This window comes from Megalops cyprinoides, chromosome 1, assembly GCF_013368585.1.
Source record: "Megalops cyprinoides isolate fMegCyp1 chromosome 1, fMegCyp1.pri, whole genome shotgun sequence".
Lineage (NCBI taxonomy): Eukaryota > Metazoa > Chordata > Actinopteri > Elopiformes > Megalopidae > Megalops > Megalops cyprinoides.
The window spans coordinates 429,980-445,000 of record NC_050583.1 but is presented as its reverse complement, the minus strand read 5'-3'; the positions used below and the strand labels follow the sequence as shown (position 1 = coordinate 445,000).

At 46.0% G+C, this 15,021-nt stretch overlaps 1 protein-coding gene across 1 annotated transcript; it reads left to right on the top strand.

Annotated features, from left to right (window-relative positions):
- The first annotated feature begins 7,141 nt into the window (after positions 1-7,141).
- On the top strand, positions 7,142-12,145 carry LOC118779796 (tumor necrosis factor receptor superfamily member 13B). The gene is made up of 4 exons (XM_036532066.1): positions 7,142-7,256; positions 10,304-10,459; positions 10,826-11,068; positions 11,895-12,145. The coding sequence occupies exons 1-4, from the start codon at positions 7,142-7,144 to the stop codon at positions 12,143-12,145; spliced, it is 765 nt and encodes a 254-aa protein (XP_036387959.1).
- The last annotated feature ends 2,876 nt before the right edge of the window (positions 12,146-15,021 follow it).

Below are 15,021 nucleotides of genomic sequence, written 5' to 3'. Positions count from 1 at the left end.
ATGTGACGTTACATGTTCCTACTGCTGTTATTATTATTACTATTTTGAAAAATGGTGTTTCCATTAAAAGACACTGCATATCAAAGTTGGTCTTATTCCTTTGACCTATTCCTTTGGGAAGAATTGGGGGAGTTTGGGTGCAGGTATGGTTACTTGCATAAAAACCCATCTAACTGCATAAAAAACCAGCTAACTGCACAAGAATCCATCTAACTGCACAAGAACCCAGCTACCAGCACAAGAACCCAGCTACCCGCACAAGAACCCAGCTAACTGCATGAGAACCTGCAGTATAATATACCTGCATTATGAGTGCAGTATAATGTACCTGCAGTATGAGTGCGGTATAATGTACCTGCAGTATGAGTGCGGTATAATGTACCTGCAGTATGAGTGCGGTATAATGTACCTGCATTATGAGTGCGGTATAATGTAGCTGCAGTATGAGTGCGGTATAATGTACCTGCAGTACGAGTGTGGTATAATGTACCTGCAGTATGAGTGCGGTATAATGTACCTGCAGTATGAGTGCGGTATAATGTACCTGCAGTATGAGTGCGGTATAATGTACCTGCATTATGAGTGCGGTATAATGTACTTGCAGTATGAGTGCGGTATAATGTACCTGCAGTATGAGTGCAGTATAATGTACCTGCATTATGAGTGCGGTATAATGTACCTGCATTATGAGTGCATTATAATGTACCTGCAGTATAATGTACCCGCAGTATGAGTGCAGTATAATGTACCTGAAGTATAATGTACCTGCAGTATGAGTGCAGTATAATGTACCTGCAGTATAATGTACCTGCATTATGAGTGCGGTATAATGTACCTGCATTATGAGTGCAGTATAATGTACCTGCAGTATGAGTGCAGTATAATGTACCTGCAGTGTGAGTGCAGTATAATGTACCTGCAGTGTGAGTGCAGTATAATGTACCTGCAGTATAATGTACCTGCAGTATGAGTGCAGTATAATGTACCTGCAGTATGAGTGCGGTATAATGTACCTGCAGTGTGAGTGCAGTATAATGTACCTGCAGTATGAGTGCAGTATAATGTACCTGCAGTATGAGTGCAGTATAATGTACCTGCAGTATAATGTACCTGCAGTATGAGTGCAGTATAATATACCTGCAGTGTGAGTGCAGTATAATGTACCTGCAGTATGAGTGCAGTATAATATACCTGCAGTGTGAGTGCAGTATACCTCACCCTGTGGTAAATCTGAAGGGGAAGGAGCCGTCATGGCTGGGAGATCCCAGGTGCAGTCTGCGGAGGTGAGTCTGTGTTTGTGACAGAAGATGGCCAGCCACTCTGCTGTCTTGAGCGCAGTGTGTGAATGCCTGTTGCAAAACCTGTTTTCTGAGGCAAAGAGAAGTAATGAAGGAACAAGAGAAAAGAGAAACTGAATACAGAGCTAGCTTTACGTAGATGGAAAAACTTCATTCCGCTGCAGCTGAGCCAGTGCACAGCTTCCATCTTCTCTCCTGCAGACGTGTCATCTACCCATTTTCAAAAGCAAAAAAAAAAAGCTTGCACAACTAGAATTGGGTTTTACACCACACAGTACAATAACAACTACAGATTACAAATAACTATAATGATCTCTGTTATATCTAGCTCATAAATCATTGTGTTTGGTTGATAATTGTATGTTGTTTGGAGCTCTTTACGCAGTGAGAATCACCGGGAGATCTTCGTGTTTGGGTGACGTGTGAGTGGTTTGCTGGAGGGTGCTGCATGAGTGTTCTTTGTGTGCGGTTGACATGTTCAGGGCATGGCTGAAACAGAGCTGTTTATTCTGACGGGCTCCTCAGGGTCCCAGAGACTAACACGTTCTCTTTAGTGCAGCTATTTCTGGCCGCTTGGCCCTTCTTTGCATTAGATTTGACTAAATGCTTGTTTCTGTTCATGCTATTCTGGGAACAGATAGGTTTCTGTAGGTGCAGGCAGACAGTTTCTACATGAAATCTACTTTCATCCAGCGATGACCTACCAGCAGGTGTGCACTGGGTTTCTGTTTGAGTTAGAGCGTTTCTACTGGGCTGAAATCTTTCTCCAGTGTTTGGAGGAGAGAAGCACAGGGCAGTAAACCTGATGCTTCATTTCGATGCGAGGCAGCCTGTGAAACAGGGCCACACACTATGGACAGGGGGTTTGAACCCAGCGGGGGGCCCTGCTTTCTTACTCTTGAGTACAGGGCTTCACCCCGATAATCTGGAACTGTACACAGATGCTGTGGATGGAGGCAGCCGGTGAACCATGAAGCTAACATTTACTGACTCATAGATCAGTAATACAGTACGGTCTAGATAGAGGCAGGGCAGGCTCCTAAGTCACTGAACCATGTACAGCCAGTGTTAGCTGACTCATTGATCAGTAATGTCTCCCTTAGTGCGGGTGGGGCCTCCCCCCGAAGCACTTCTGAGAAGGACATCCCAAAGAAAACAACAAAGTGTTTTAGCAACGTCACCCCTGGGACACTTCACCCTCCACAGGACCCCCACCCTCAGGGCAAGCTGCAGATCACAGGGCAGAGCTCTTATCTGGGGATATCCATATCTGTAACACATTACATTACACTACATGCATTCAGCAGACGCTCTCATCCAGAGCGCCTTCCAGCACAATAGAACACAAGTGTATCCATTAAATTTAACTGAACAACAGTGTCAGACCAGGCTAACACTCCCAGAGCAGTGAGTTAACTTGTGCAATCTGACTAGGCAACGGAAACCAAATACACTAGAACACAGAATCCAAAATACAACACAATACTAACGTTACACATAAAATAAACATCAAATACTAGAGGTAGCACGCTTTAGGGGGTGGGGTTTGAGGTGGAACCGAGATGCAGTCTGAAGAGGTGGGTCTTCAGTCTGTGTGGGGAGATGGCGAGTGATTCTGCTGTCCTGACCCCGGTGGGGAGTTCATTCCACCACCGAGGGAGCAGTACAGACAGGGATCGTGTCTGAGAGGAACACCCCTGCCGGGACGGGACGGGACAGTCAGCTGCCCCATAGATGCAGGGCTCTCTCTCTTATTGGGGGATGCTTGTATCTGTGTGATATGTATCAGCGTGAGTTCTTTTATATAGCTCAATAACAATACACTGAACACAATTGTGAACAGTAAGCAAAAAGCTGTTTATGATCTGGACACAATGAATCACACAACTCCTGTTCAGAGCAGCAGCAGCTGTAGCTTGTGAATGATTTGAAGAAAAACGCTGTGCAGTTTAGGCAGAGAGGAAACAGGCTTTGTGCTGAGAGGAAGCTAGCGTCTCCTCCACAGGGGAGAGACCTGAGACCACACGGCCATCACAGAGGTACTCAACTGTCACTAAAGCCTCAAATCTTTTTTAATGATGAAAAAAAATCATTAAGGACATTGACTAAGACATTATACAGTGTGGTCCTAAAGTCCCAGTGGGTTTGGTGGAAAAACCTACAATTGTTTCAAAATGAGCCATCAGTGTGAATTTGCTGCCTATCTCAGTCTGAGATGTCACCCAAAAGGCAGATGAGTTGTCTTCCTGCCAGGACAGAGCTGAGGAGCTGGTCGTGTCTCAGGGACACGGACCTTCATGCACATTGAGCAAAGGCTCAGGGCATTACAGATCCCCAGATCTCACTGATGCAGCTGTTAAAGGAGCTCTGGGGCTCTGCGTAACGGTCACAACGAGGCAGGAACCATCCTGCACAGAATTATAATATTTGTTTCATCTGTTAAAGAAGGAACTCAACAAATTATTTTGTTTCTTCATTTTCAATGCAGCTATGCAAAAGCACCTTCTGCATCAAAGTGTAATTCCCAGCGAGGCCTGGTTTCTCCTGTTACAGAACTAACATTGTGAGCATAATAATGACAACAACATGTCCCTGAGAATTCTCCCTGGAACTTGTTTAGCTGTTTCTGAAATTTCAGATCTCATTTATTTACCTGTACATAATTAATGACACTAACCGAAAACTCGAACAGATTTGTTTTTGATCTGCCTGACTGGCTTCTTTTTGAAAGGGCAAACTGTGAGTCACACTCACCCCCTCTGCCTCAGTGCCAAACCACAGCATCCTCTCTGTATTACACCACTCAGTGTCACCCTGCTGCCGGCTCCACAGAACTGTGGGAGGTGCCACACCTGTCCCTGCGGACTGCAGGGGGGTGGAGTGTGGGATACACCTCTCACAGACCTGTGAGTGGTGCCACACCTGTCCCTGCGGATTGCAGGGGGGTGGAGCGTAGGAAAAGGTGCAAACAGCAGTACTCAGAGGAGAGACTCTGCACAGACAGCTGAATGTAACGGGGCTCAGAATTAAGGACAATAATGGTTTATTTCAGGCAAATGTCACAGCAGAGTATGTGCCTTCCAGCCCCACCCTGACTTATTTTATTTATCCTTTATTTACCCAGGAAGGTCCCATTGAGATACAATATCAGGGAGTCCTGGTCACAAGTCAAAATGGGTAGCAAAATGAGATAAAAAAAAGATTTCATATAAAGGTACAAACAGGGACAGATAACACCACAAAAACATATCAAACACACAACATAACTGCACACCTATAGAGAAAGAGTGTGACAGAGTGTGTGTGTGTATGTGTGCGTGTATGTGTGTGTGTGTGAGTGTGTGTGTGTATGTGTGTGTACTGTATGTGTGTATGTGTGTGTACTGTATGTGTGTATGTATGTGTGTGTGTGTGTGTGTGTGGGTGTGTGTCTGTGTGCGTGTGTGTGTGAGTGTGTGTGTGTGTGTGTGTGTGTGTGTGTGTGTGTGTGTGTATGTGTGTGTGTGTGTGTGTGTGTGTGTGTGTGTGTGTGTGTGTGAGTGTGTGTGTGTGTATGTGTGTGTGTGTGTGTGTGTGTGTGTGTGTGTGTGTGTATGTGTGTGTGTGTGTGTGTGTGTGTGTGTGTGTGTGTGTGTGTGTGTGTGTGTGTGCATGTCACAGAGACAAACACGTTCCCTCCTCGTAGAGCGTGTTGAGAGAAGGGGAAGCCCCAGGAAGCGCTGAGCACAGCCCTACTCAAATGAGGCCAGGCGTAAATGCAGAGCGAGCGCACGGCATCGTGGGTACAGCTAGCTCTGGGTCAGAGTGCCAGTGTGTGACTGAGAGGTAAGCCTGGGTTCCTTACTACCTTCCTTTAGCCAAACCCTAATATCACTGCAGCAGCCAGTTTACCTGTAAATGTCTGTTTCTAGATCTAATGCGCCTGATCTCTCAGAGTCTGCTCAAATTAATCTGTAATACGTTGCATTTAGTTTTATATGATCATGTAATTTACTTGCTATAACATTGAATTATTAATTTAAAGTATAATGTGTGTAAATTTTGTTTTTTTTCAGAAATATTATATTATGTACTGTACTAATATGGTATCAGAACTGAGCACAATACATAAACACGTTTCAGCCATACTTTCAGTGTGGCGCTCAGGTGATGTCTGATTTTTCACCCTTCGCTGTCTGACTGAGCTCAGAGGGCTTTGGAACAGGAGCGACCGTTAGCCGCTGTAACCGCGTCATACGGGAACATGTAACATCAGACCACTTATCAGACGCTGAACAGAGAGAACACGTACAAAGGTGTACATGCTATTACTCTCTCTCTCTCTGTGTGTGTGTGTGTGCGTGTGTGTGTGTGTGTTTCCATGTGCCTGATGGAGATTATCACAGATTGAAACATTTCCTCAGATGAACAGTTTGTTGAAGGTGCCAAATGTTGAAGACATAAGGAACATATCATAGCAATAAAACAATTCCTGACATGTTTGCTAAAATGTGCGTGTATTCCAAATGTCACCTTGCATTTGATATTTTATATCAAACACCGTAAGGTGGCCTGATTATGAGGACAATTAGCTGCGCAATAAGTCTCTGGATCGTAACGCAACACGCAGTAACTCTCATGTAACATGGTCAGCGCTGCTATTACAGCGCGATTATACAGATTTATGATCTTAATTAAACCCCAGCGCAGTGCTGCCGAGGCCAGGCGGAACTGTATCTGTCGACGATGTGTACTTTGAACGGTTGAAAGAGTTTGTGCCCAATAGAGCGACGCGCGGTAGATAAGGCATTGGCGGCTGTGACTTTAGAAGACTGCAAACGTGTTTACACTCCTCAGAATGGAAAAACCTTCGAATGGCCAATAATAATAGAACATGATATGATTAATAGATCATGCTGTGATTTTAGAACCTTTAAACAACAAATGATAATAGCACCAAGTTAGGAGCAGGGCTCGTAACCCAAAGTTGCTGGTTCGATTCCCTGCTGGGGCACTGCTCTTGTACTCTTGATAAAGTTATTTAACCCATAATTGCCTCAGTAAACATCCAGCTGTATAAACGGATTGTATGTACGTCGGTGTACTAAATAACAATAATGTAACGTCGAATGTCCAGGTGTCTGTTTAGTCTTTAGCTCATAGAAGTTTATTTATCTACTCCTAGCTCCTACTCTTAGCATAGTGGTGCACTTATTTGGAAGTCGCTCTGGGTAAGAGCGTCTGTTAAATGACGTAATGTAATGCAATGTAATTTATGTATTTGTTATTGACTTTTAAGAAATTGTTTCTAAATAAGAGGACAGCAAAGAGGCGCTGGAGAATGGGCAGAAGTGATGCTTTTATAGGGACTGTTTTCGTCCGAGCATCTATGTAATTTGCTCATACGTCCTGTCCATCTCTGCCAGCAAAATAGAAGAGGAAGTCTCCAGGCGGACCATGAGAACTTGCTTTTTGTAGATCGAAATCAATAGGATCGTGGCGGATATGTACAAATCATTTTCGCTACGTTTCTGGGGGGTCAAGTACAATAAACACACCAACTACCAATCGTGTTACGGTCTCTGGATAGCAAATATGTTTGAAAACACTTCGTCTACATAACTCGTATGTTCACAAAGTCGCTGAAGTGGTGACACTTAATTTGACAGCAGACTTGAGTTGGTCAGAAGTTTGTTAAACGTTTCGTCGAAATGAAAGGAAACTTTCTGTGGAACGGTATAAGTCAGATAAATATTATTGCGACTGTAAACTATGAGGTGTAGATGCGATGCGTTATCATCACAGATGCAAACAGCAATAAAAGTGCCATCTTTACCGTGTCCCTGCAGCTCGCCGCCGCCAGTATGAGCGCGCACTGCGGGGACGGCCAGTTCTGGGACGCGCTGGTGCGCCAGTGTCTGCCGTGTGAGCGCGCCTGCGACCAGCCCTATCGCCGGGTGAGATGCGCCGAATTCTGCGGTGAGTTTCGCCTCCCTCTTTCCCGGACAAAATAACACTCATAAATGCTAAAATACCTGAACATGAAAATGATTTTCGTGATGTTCTACTTCCACCCCCAACGTTCACTATAACAGCACGGAGACCGCGGTGCCTTCCACTCGAATCTCCCCCCTCCCTTCCACCCCCCTCCCGCAGAGAATGCCGACAAGCTGAGATAACAGACAGCAGAAAATACCTGTTTCACTATTTTTTACACAAAGAAGATCACTCATATGGACGATGTTACAGCAGTGGTCTAATTACCCGACATCTTCAAAAAATATTTCGGTAATTCACAAAATTAAAATTAAATTTTAAATTAAAAAAATCCAGTGCGACAAAAAGTATTGTAATCACTTATACTGCGGGATTTTTTTCATTTTTGAATGCTGAACGTCTGCCATTAAATTATTTATTAATGGCAATTTTCACTTGCATCCTGATTTTACATTATTTACGTACACACATAAACGTACATATATAACCGGCACAAATTAAATTAAGGCTGATGTAGGCTGTAAGCAATTCATTTTAAAAGAACATGTTTCATCATTATTTGGCACATTTATACAAAAGAGAATTAAGAATACACAAATAATGGCGTTCAGCAAATTTCATTTGTATTTTGAATATCACTACTGGTTATAGCTAATCAGTTTACTTCAGCACGTAACATTACTCGGTTTGGTGTGGTAGCACAGGTTTTAATGGAAACATATTTAGGTTTGCTGACTTACTGTATATATTGGTTAAATCTGGGATTTTGATTATATTGATCTGTTGTTATTCATTCTGGTAGATAAAGGGATATATTTAAATAGTTGCCATAGCTATTGATTTGCTACAATATTGGTTTGCTGTTAAAGGTACTGGTTTGCTGGACTGTATGTTGGTGTGAAGGCAGACGTATTGACTTGTTTGTATTGGTTTGCTGGGTTACATATTGGATTAGCGGCATTTAAATCAGGTTAACTAGCCTTGCATGGAAGTCACCCTTGATAATGGTTCCTGCTAAATATAATAATCAATATAATTATTAATACTAGTATTATAAACACCACAAAGAGGTGTCTGAACATACTGTACTTTTAGGTCTTGAAAGGCAAAATTTTATAACACATTAAAGCTATTAAAAAAAACTAGCTGAATTCATCATCATCATCACCATCACAAAACAGAATCATGGGGGTATGATATCAACAGGATGGCAGCTATGTACGTATGTATGTATACAGTGCCCTCCATAATTATTGGCACCCTTGTTTAATGAGTGAAGAAGGCTGATGAAAATTCCCCTTACTGTTTATCAAATGCCTTTACTCAGCAAATAAAGAAAATATATAAATTCCATATGAGCCCATTACCACAAGAAAAAAGTCACACGTGATAATAAATTTATTCCGAAAAACATGTGTCGTGTGTCTGAGTCTTCTCATGTAATGTTTTATCTTAAAGACTCTTAAGACTAAGAGTCCTGGGTCTTTTCTTGTGCACTCTCTTCTTGAGCTCAACCCACAGGTTTTCAAATGGATTTAGGTCAGGGGATTTGGATGGCCATGGCAAAATCTTTTGTGTTCATTTAACCATTTTTGAGTGGATTTTGATGTGTGCTTTGGATCGTTGTCCTGCTGGAAGATTCAACCACGACCAAGTTTTAGCTTCTTGGCAGAGGCAGCCAGATTTTGATTTAAAATCACCTGGTACTTCCTGGAATCCATAATGCCATGTATGTGAACAATACTGTCAGGGCCTTTGGAGGAGAAACAGCCCCACAGCATCACAGATCCTCCACCATATTTAACACTTAGTTAGCCATCTTTATTTCTACACTGAACCCACCTTGAGTGTTTGGAGTCAAAGAGCTCAATTTTGTTTCGTCTCCCACAGCACCACAGGCCCACAGTTAAAGTTCCAGTGGCGTCTGGCTAACTCCAAGCGCTTTTGCTTGTGGCGAAAAGTTAGGAAAGGCTTCTTTCTGGAATTCCTTCCAAACAGTTTGTTGGCATGTAGGCGATGTCTTATGGTGGATTTGGAGACATGGTGACCCCAAGATGCTACCAAACTCTGAAACTGAACTCTGAAACTGTGGTCTTTGAAGGTTTTTTACTTCTCTGACCATCCTCCTCACTCTGGCCTTGCATCCTCTTCCAGGCTGGTTCATGATAGTTTTGAATTTCTTAAACTTCTTAATGATTGCCCTGTTGATATGGGCATTTTAAGTCGAGCAGTTATTTTCTTGTATCCATTCCCTGATTTGTGCAGGTCAACACACTTTTGCCTTATTGCAATGGAATGCTCTTGAATGTTTCCCATGGTGATGGATGACTAAGGGATTTGGGGCCCCATGTCACCTAATTTTTATACCCCAGTTAAACAGGAAATCATTGATGACTGCTTAAATTTTCTTAAACACTTAGGCCAACTTAAAATTAGTTAAATATGCATGGGACCATACTTCATTTACATTTCCTTCTTGGGGTGCCAATAATTGTGACATAGGTGATTTTGTTTTAAAAAATTATTTTTCACTAAAGGTTGCTTTATTCTCAGACTAAACTTACCTCAAATAAAGGTAAGATTTTTTTTTCTATTTTCAATATAATATTAAGACAATAACTGTAAAGTGAATTTTTTATAAGCCTTTTCAATCATTTTAGCAAGGGTTCCAATAATTCTGGAGGGCACTATATAAATATTATTTAAGATGCAGAAAATATTATTATCATGAACTTAGAGAGGTGTGAAAATGTTGCCTTCAGAGTAACAGTTTCATGTATGAAGATTACATCTTTTAGCCTAATTTTTCCTGAAACAATTGTGCAATTGTGCAGGTCCTCCTGGTCTGCACGTGTCAGTGTGTTAATTTACTGGGTGAAATATTACAGAATCACTCCAGTTAGACCCACCTGGTGTGTTGAGTCAGTGAGGCCCGCAGGGGGCCGGCCGCACCTGGGCGGGCGGTAGTGCGGGGCCTTAGGGCGGGGTCCACACGGCGTTGAGGGGTGACGGCCGCTGTCCTGCCGCAGTGTCCCTCAGGTGCCACGCCCGGGCGGGGAGCTACTACGACCGGCTGCTGAAACGCTGTATGAGCTGCACTGAGCTCTGTGGCAGCCATCCGGCTGAGTGCGCCCACGCCTGCGGCGGTGAGTACCTGCCGCAGCAGAAAGTACCTGCCAGCGCCGGTGAGTACCTGCGAGTACCTGCGAGTACCTGCGAGTACTGGCTCACCTGGACACAGTAGCCTCACCTGTTCTCCTCACCGCTCAGCTTTCAGGAGCTTTTTAAACATCAGTTTTTTACTTTAGCAAATTCTAATGTTTAATGAGTTGACAGTATTATATTTGAAGCTCTTGGCCCAACCTGAGACAGCTTTCTGACCGTGACTGAAAGCCTGGGGGGAGGAGTTTGGGGGGGTCTGTTCTGCAGATTTAATATGGCAAAGGATAATGCATTAACATTGTGCAATAAACCCAACCCTGTGCCACAAATTAAAACCCAGTTTGAATAATGACCCCTGACCCCTGTCTCCCCCCTCCCCTCCCCCCCAGTGTCCCCCACCTCGCTGAGTGAGACAAGGCCATCGCTGCGGCAGCCCCCCTCCCCCGGGCTGGGGGGGGAGCACCAGGGGGCGGTGATCTACTCTCTGTTGGGGCTGTGTCTGGCGGTGCTGCTCTGTACCCTCTCCCTCGCCCTGCTGGTGCTGCTGTGGAGGAGCCGGGGGGGCCGAGGGGCCAGGTCACCCCCCCGGGAGGCCGAGACCAGCGAGTCCAAGCACCGCCCCTCCTCCAAAGGTCCGCCCCTCCTTCAGCGCTGTGTGAGACAGGCTGTGGGCTGCTGTTTTACTTTTGATCACAGCAGGTCACAGCTTGTGAAAGGTCCTTCATTAGAACTTCAAAACACACACATATGCCATGTCATCATGTCTGTGAAAAATGATAATGCTGTAGCATATCCAGCAAGAATCCGGCAATGCAGAGTCATGATGGTGTCACGTCAGACTTACGTGTGTGTGTGTGCTTGTGTTGGTTCACACTGATGCTGTGTGTGTGTGTGTGTGCGTTTGTTGGTTCACACTGACGCTCTGTGTGTGTGTGTGCGTTTGTTGGTTCACACTGACGCTGTGTATGCGTGTGTTGGTCCACACTGACACTCTGTGTGTGTGTGTGTGCGTTTGTTGGTTCACACTGACGCTGTGTATGCGTGTGTTGGTCCACACTGACGCTCTGTGTGTGTGTGTTGGTTCAGACTGACGCCATCTGTGTGTGTGTGTGTGTGTGTGTGTGTGTGCGTGTGTTGGTACACACTGATGCTCTGTGTGTGTGTGTGTGTGTGCGTGTTGGTACACACTGACACTCTGTGTGCGTGTGTTGGTTCAGACTGACGCCGTGTGTGCGTGTGTGTTGGTTCACACTGACGCTCTGTGTGTGTGTGCGTGTGTTGGTACACACTGACGCTCTGTGTGTGTGTGTGTGTGTGCGTGTTGGTACACACTGACACTCTGTGTGCGTGTGTTGGTTCAGACTGACGCCGTGTGTGCGTGTGTGTTGGTTCACACTGACGCTCTGTGTGTGTGTGTGCGTGTTGGTACACACTGACGCTCTGTGTGCGTGTTTGCAGACTGTCTGATGGAGCCGGTGGTGGAGGGGTGGGTGCAGGGTGCTGGGCTGCAGAAGAAGACCAGGCCCACAGAAACCTGTATGCACTGCTTCCCTGAGCTGCGACCCTGCCGTCGCGACGACAAGCCCCCGACGCTCTACCAGCAGGCTGCCGTCACAGCGGCCCCTGGGGGAACCTCCCAAACCGCGCTCCCCTGCGACAAGCCTGCCACCCTGAGGATCATCTGCTCCCCGACACAGACCAGCACCTGAGCGGAGAGCACCCCCTAGAGGACAGTCCCGCTGACCCATTCCAGCGAAATCGCTGCTATGACATCATCATGCTGGAATTATTTCTGCTTCCATTAAAATGTTATTTCATGACCTCATACCACAAGGACACTGCACTGCAACAGAGGGGCCAGTGCCAGAGGCGCAGTGCGTGTGCGAGTATATGAGTGTGTGTGTGTGCGTACATGCAAGCGTGTGTGCACAAGTGTGTGCGTGTGAGTGAGTATATGAGTGTGTGTGTGTTTGTGTGTGCGTGTGTGCACATGCGAGTGTGTGCACATAAGCGTGTGTGTGTGAGTGAGTGGTGGGGGTTACTGCACTGTATCCATGCTGTAACGGCAGGGTCGGACAGATGACCCCCTCCTGCAGCCCGGTGTGGGACGGGGAAGGGAGGTACACCGTGACCCTGCTTTTCGGGAGGAGAAACCGCAGGTGTGGCCCCCTGGACCCTCTGCTCAGACCCCAGGCTCCAGAGAGTGTGTGCAGTGCTAGGCTTTCCTGATGCTTCCTGCAGGGGCTCCGTCTCTAACATCTCTCAGCTGCAGGGCAGCAGTGTCCAGGGAAAAGGGGGTGAAGTTTGGCAGCCGGGGCGGGGAGGGTTTCGGCTGTCCCAGATCGTGGACTCCCATGTCCCAAACCGTGGCTGTGTAGCTCAAAGCTCACCTGGGAAAGCTCACCTGTGACTGGCCCGCTGCCGCCTCTCCTGAAACACGCAGATCATGTGATTACAGACTCTGCAGGGCGATAACGATGCTCAGAGAACGCCGGCGGTGACCGCGGTTACGCGCCACGAGAACGCCCAGCAGTGACTGTGGTTACGCGCTCCGAGAACGCCGGTGGTGACCGCGGTTACGCGCTCCGAGAACGCCCAGCGGTGACCGCGGTTACATGCTCCGAGAACACCGCCGGTGACCGCAGTTACGCTGTGACCCAGCACCTGTCCTGAGATTAGTGGCTGCATGTTAAAATCTCATAATTGTGTGCAGTGTGTTGGGCTGTAGTGTTTTTTGTGGTATAGTTACTATGGAAAACAGGGGAATAAATATTAAAGAAGTTTTTACTCAAGAACTGACATAAGGTAATGCCAGGTTCTAGGCTATTATGTACATACATCCATGTTTTATGTATCATTTTGTATTTTGCTCTTCTTTTCATTCTGAAACACGATCATGCTTATGTCCCTGACATGAATTAGTATTAAAATAAACACAGTTCCAGAAAGGACAGCTGTGATCTCATGTTCTTAAATCACCATAAAACACTGAAGTGTACGTCAGAAACACACCCACGTCAGCGCTCACAAACACCTATAGCAGCTTATAATCACCAGCAGACAAACTGCATCTTCAGCTTGCAGTTAAGGCAGCTGAATGTTCCACAGAGGAGGCATGGAGATATAAAGGCAGCTGAAGGGTACCGGGCCTCTACATGCAACCCCTGCAGCTCAAAACGGCAAAAAGGGGTACGAGCAAAACCGGAGAGAAGCCTCGGCCTGGCAGGGACATGTTACAGGGGAACGTGGGTGCGAAGCCTCTCAGAGCTGCTGAAAGCTTGGACAGTTGAGCAGAGTTCCGGGAGAACAGGCTTCCGTGCTGGTTCCCTTCAGACGGGGGAAGGGGTGCAGGTCACTAACAGCACCATATGGGAGTGTGTTCACATCCACAATCTTTCAGGAAGGAATCTTCAAGGACCAATCAGCATCAATGAAGACACACATCACAGGATGGGGAGGGAGAGAAAGACACAGAGAGATAGAGAGATGGAGAGCGAGCGAGAGAGAGAGAGAGGGGGGGGGGGGGGGAGAGGGAGAGAGGGAAAGAGAGACAGATGGAGAGAGAGAGGAAAAAAAATGAGAAAGAGAGGGAGAGATGGAGAGGGAGGGAGAGAGGAGGAAGTTAGGAAAGGCCACAAACTTCTCTGTTTTGTTGATTTTTAATCACTGAAACAGATGAAGCTTTTCCATCTCGAAGTTTCTGTTGTGTCCCTGAATGTCCTGTTGGTGGCGCCTCGATGCCGTCGTTCCTAAGGGGTTTTCTTACCTTTTAGCTTCTGCCTCAAAGCAAGTATCTGCAGCAGGCCGGGGGGCATGGCCTTCTCACTGGCGCACACGCACCTGTGTGGGGTGAACTTTGACCTTTAGCACAATGGATGAAGGAATCTGCTTTTCTTTGCTTTAGTGACATGTGATCAGTGACGAACAGAGGAGGCCCCGCCCTCCCTGCACCCTCACTCCCAGGCTAATACTGCTGCATCAATCCCCCCCCCAATCACGCAGATTAAACATCGTTACGGATAATCCCACATTAACATAGCCGTCCCACAACCCCCCCCCCCCACCCCAACGTCAGTATAATACCAAAAGTGTCTTCACAAAACAGACCTCAGACAGCATGTGTGCCAGACAGCACCATCCCCCCTCCTCCAGGGACAAGACAGCACTGCAACAAAACTCAGACACCCCCCGGGCGGGTGGGGGGGGCGGGTGGTGCACGGTAACTGTAAACAGTAAATCAATGCATTCTAAAAAAATATATATATATATATATGTATGTATGTTCCCTGCCCTCAACCCCCCCCATCCCAAAGAGCCCGATAGGTAAGAGAGGACACTGCTTCCGCAGCTACCCTGCATTAAGCCCCCCATCCCGGGACTTCGCCACGGGAACGGTCTCACAGCGCACTGCTTTTTAAGTGCTCTAAAACCAAGATTTTCTCTTTTAAAAAATAGATGTGTACTAGATTCATACAGTATTTCATAACCAAATTCACAAATAATAATTATTAATAATTATTATAATATTTATAATAAACAAGTTCTTAATACCATTCTTGTGTGTTTTTTTGCATTCAGACCCATG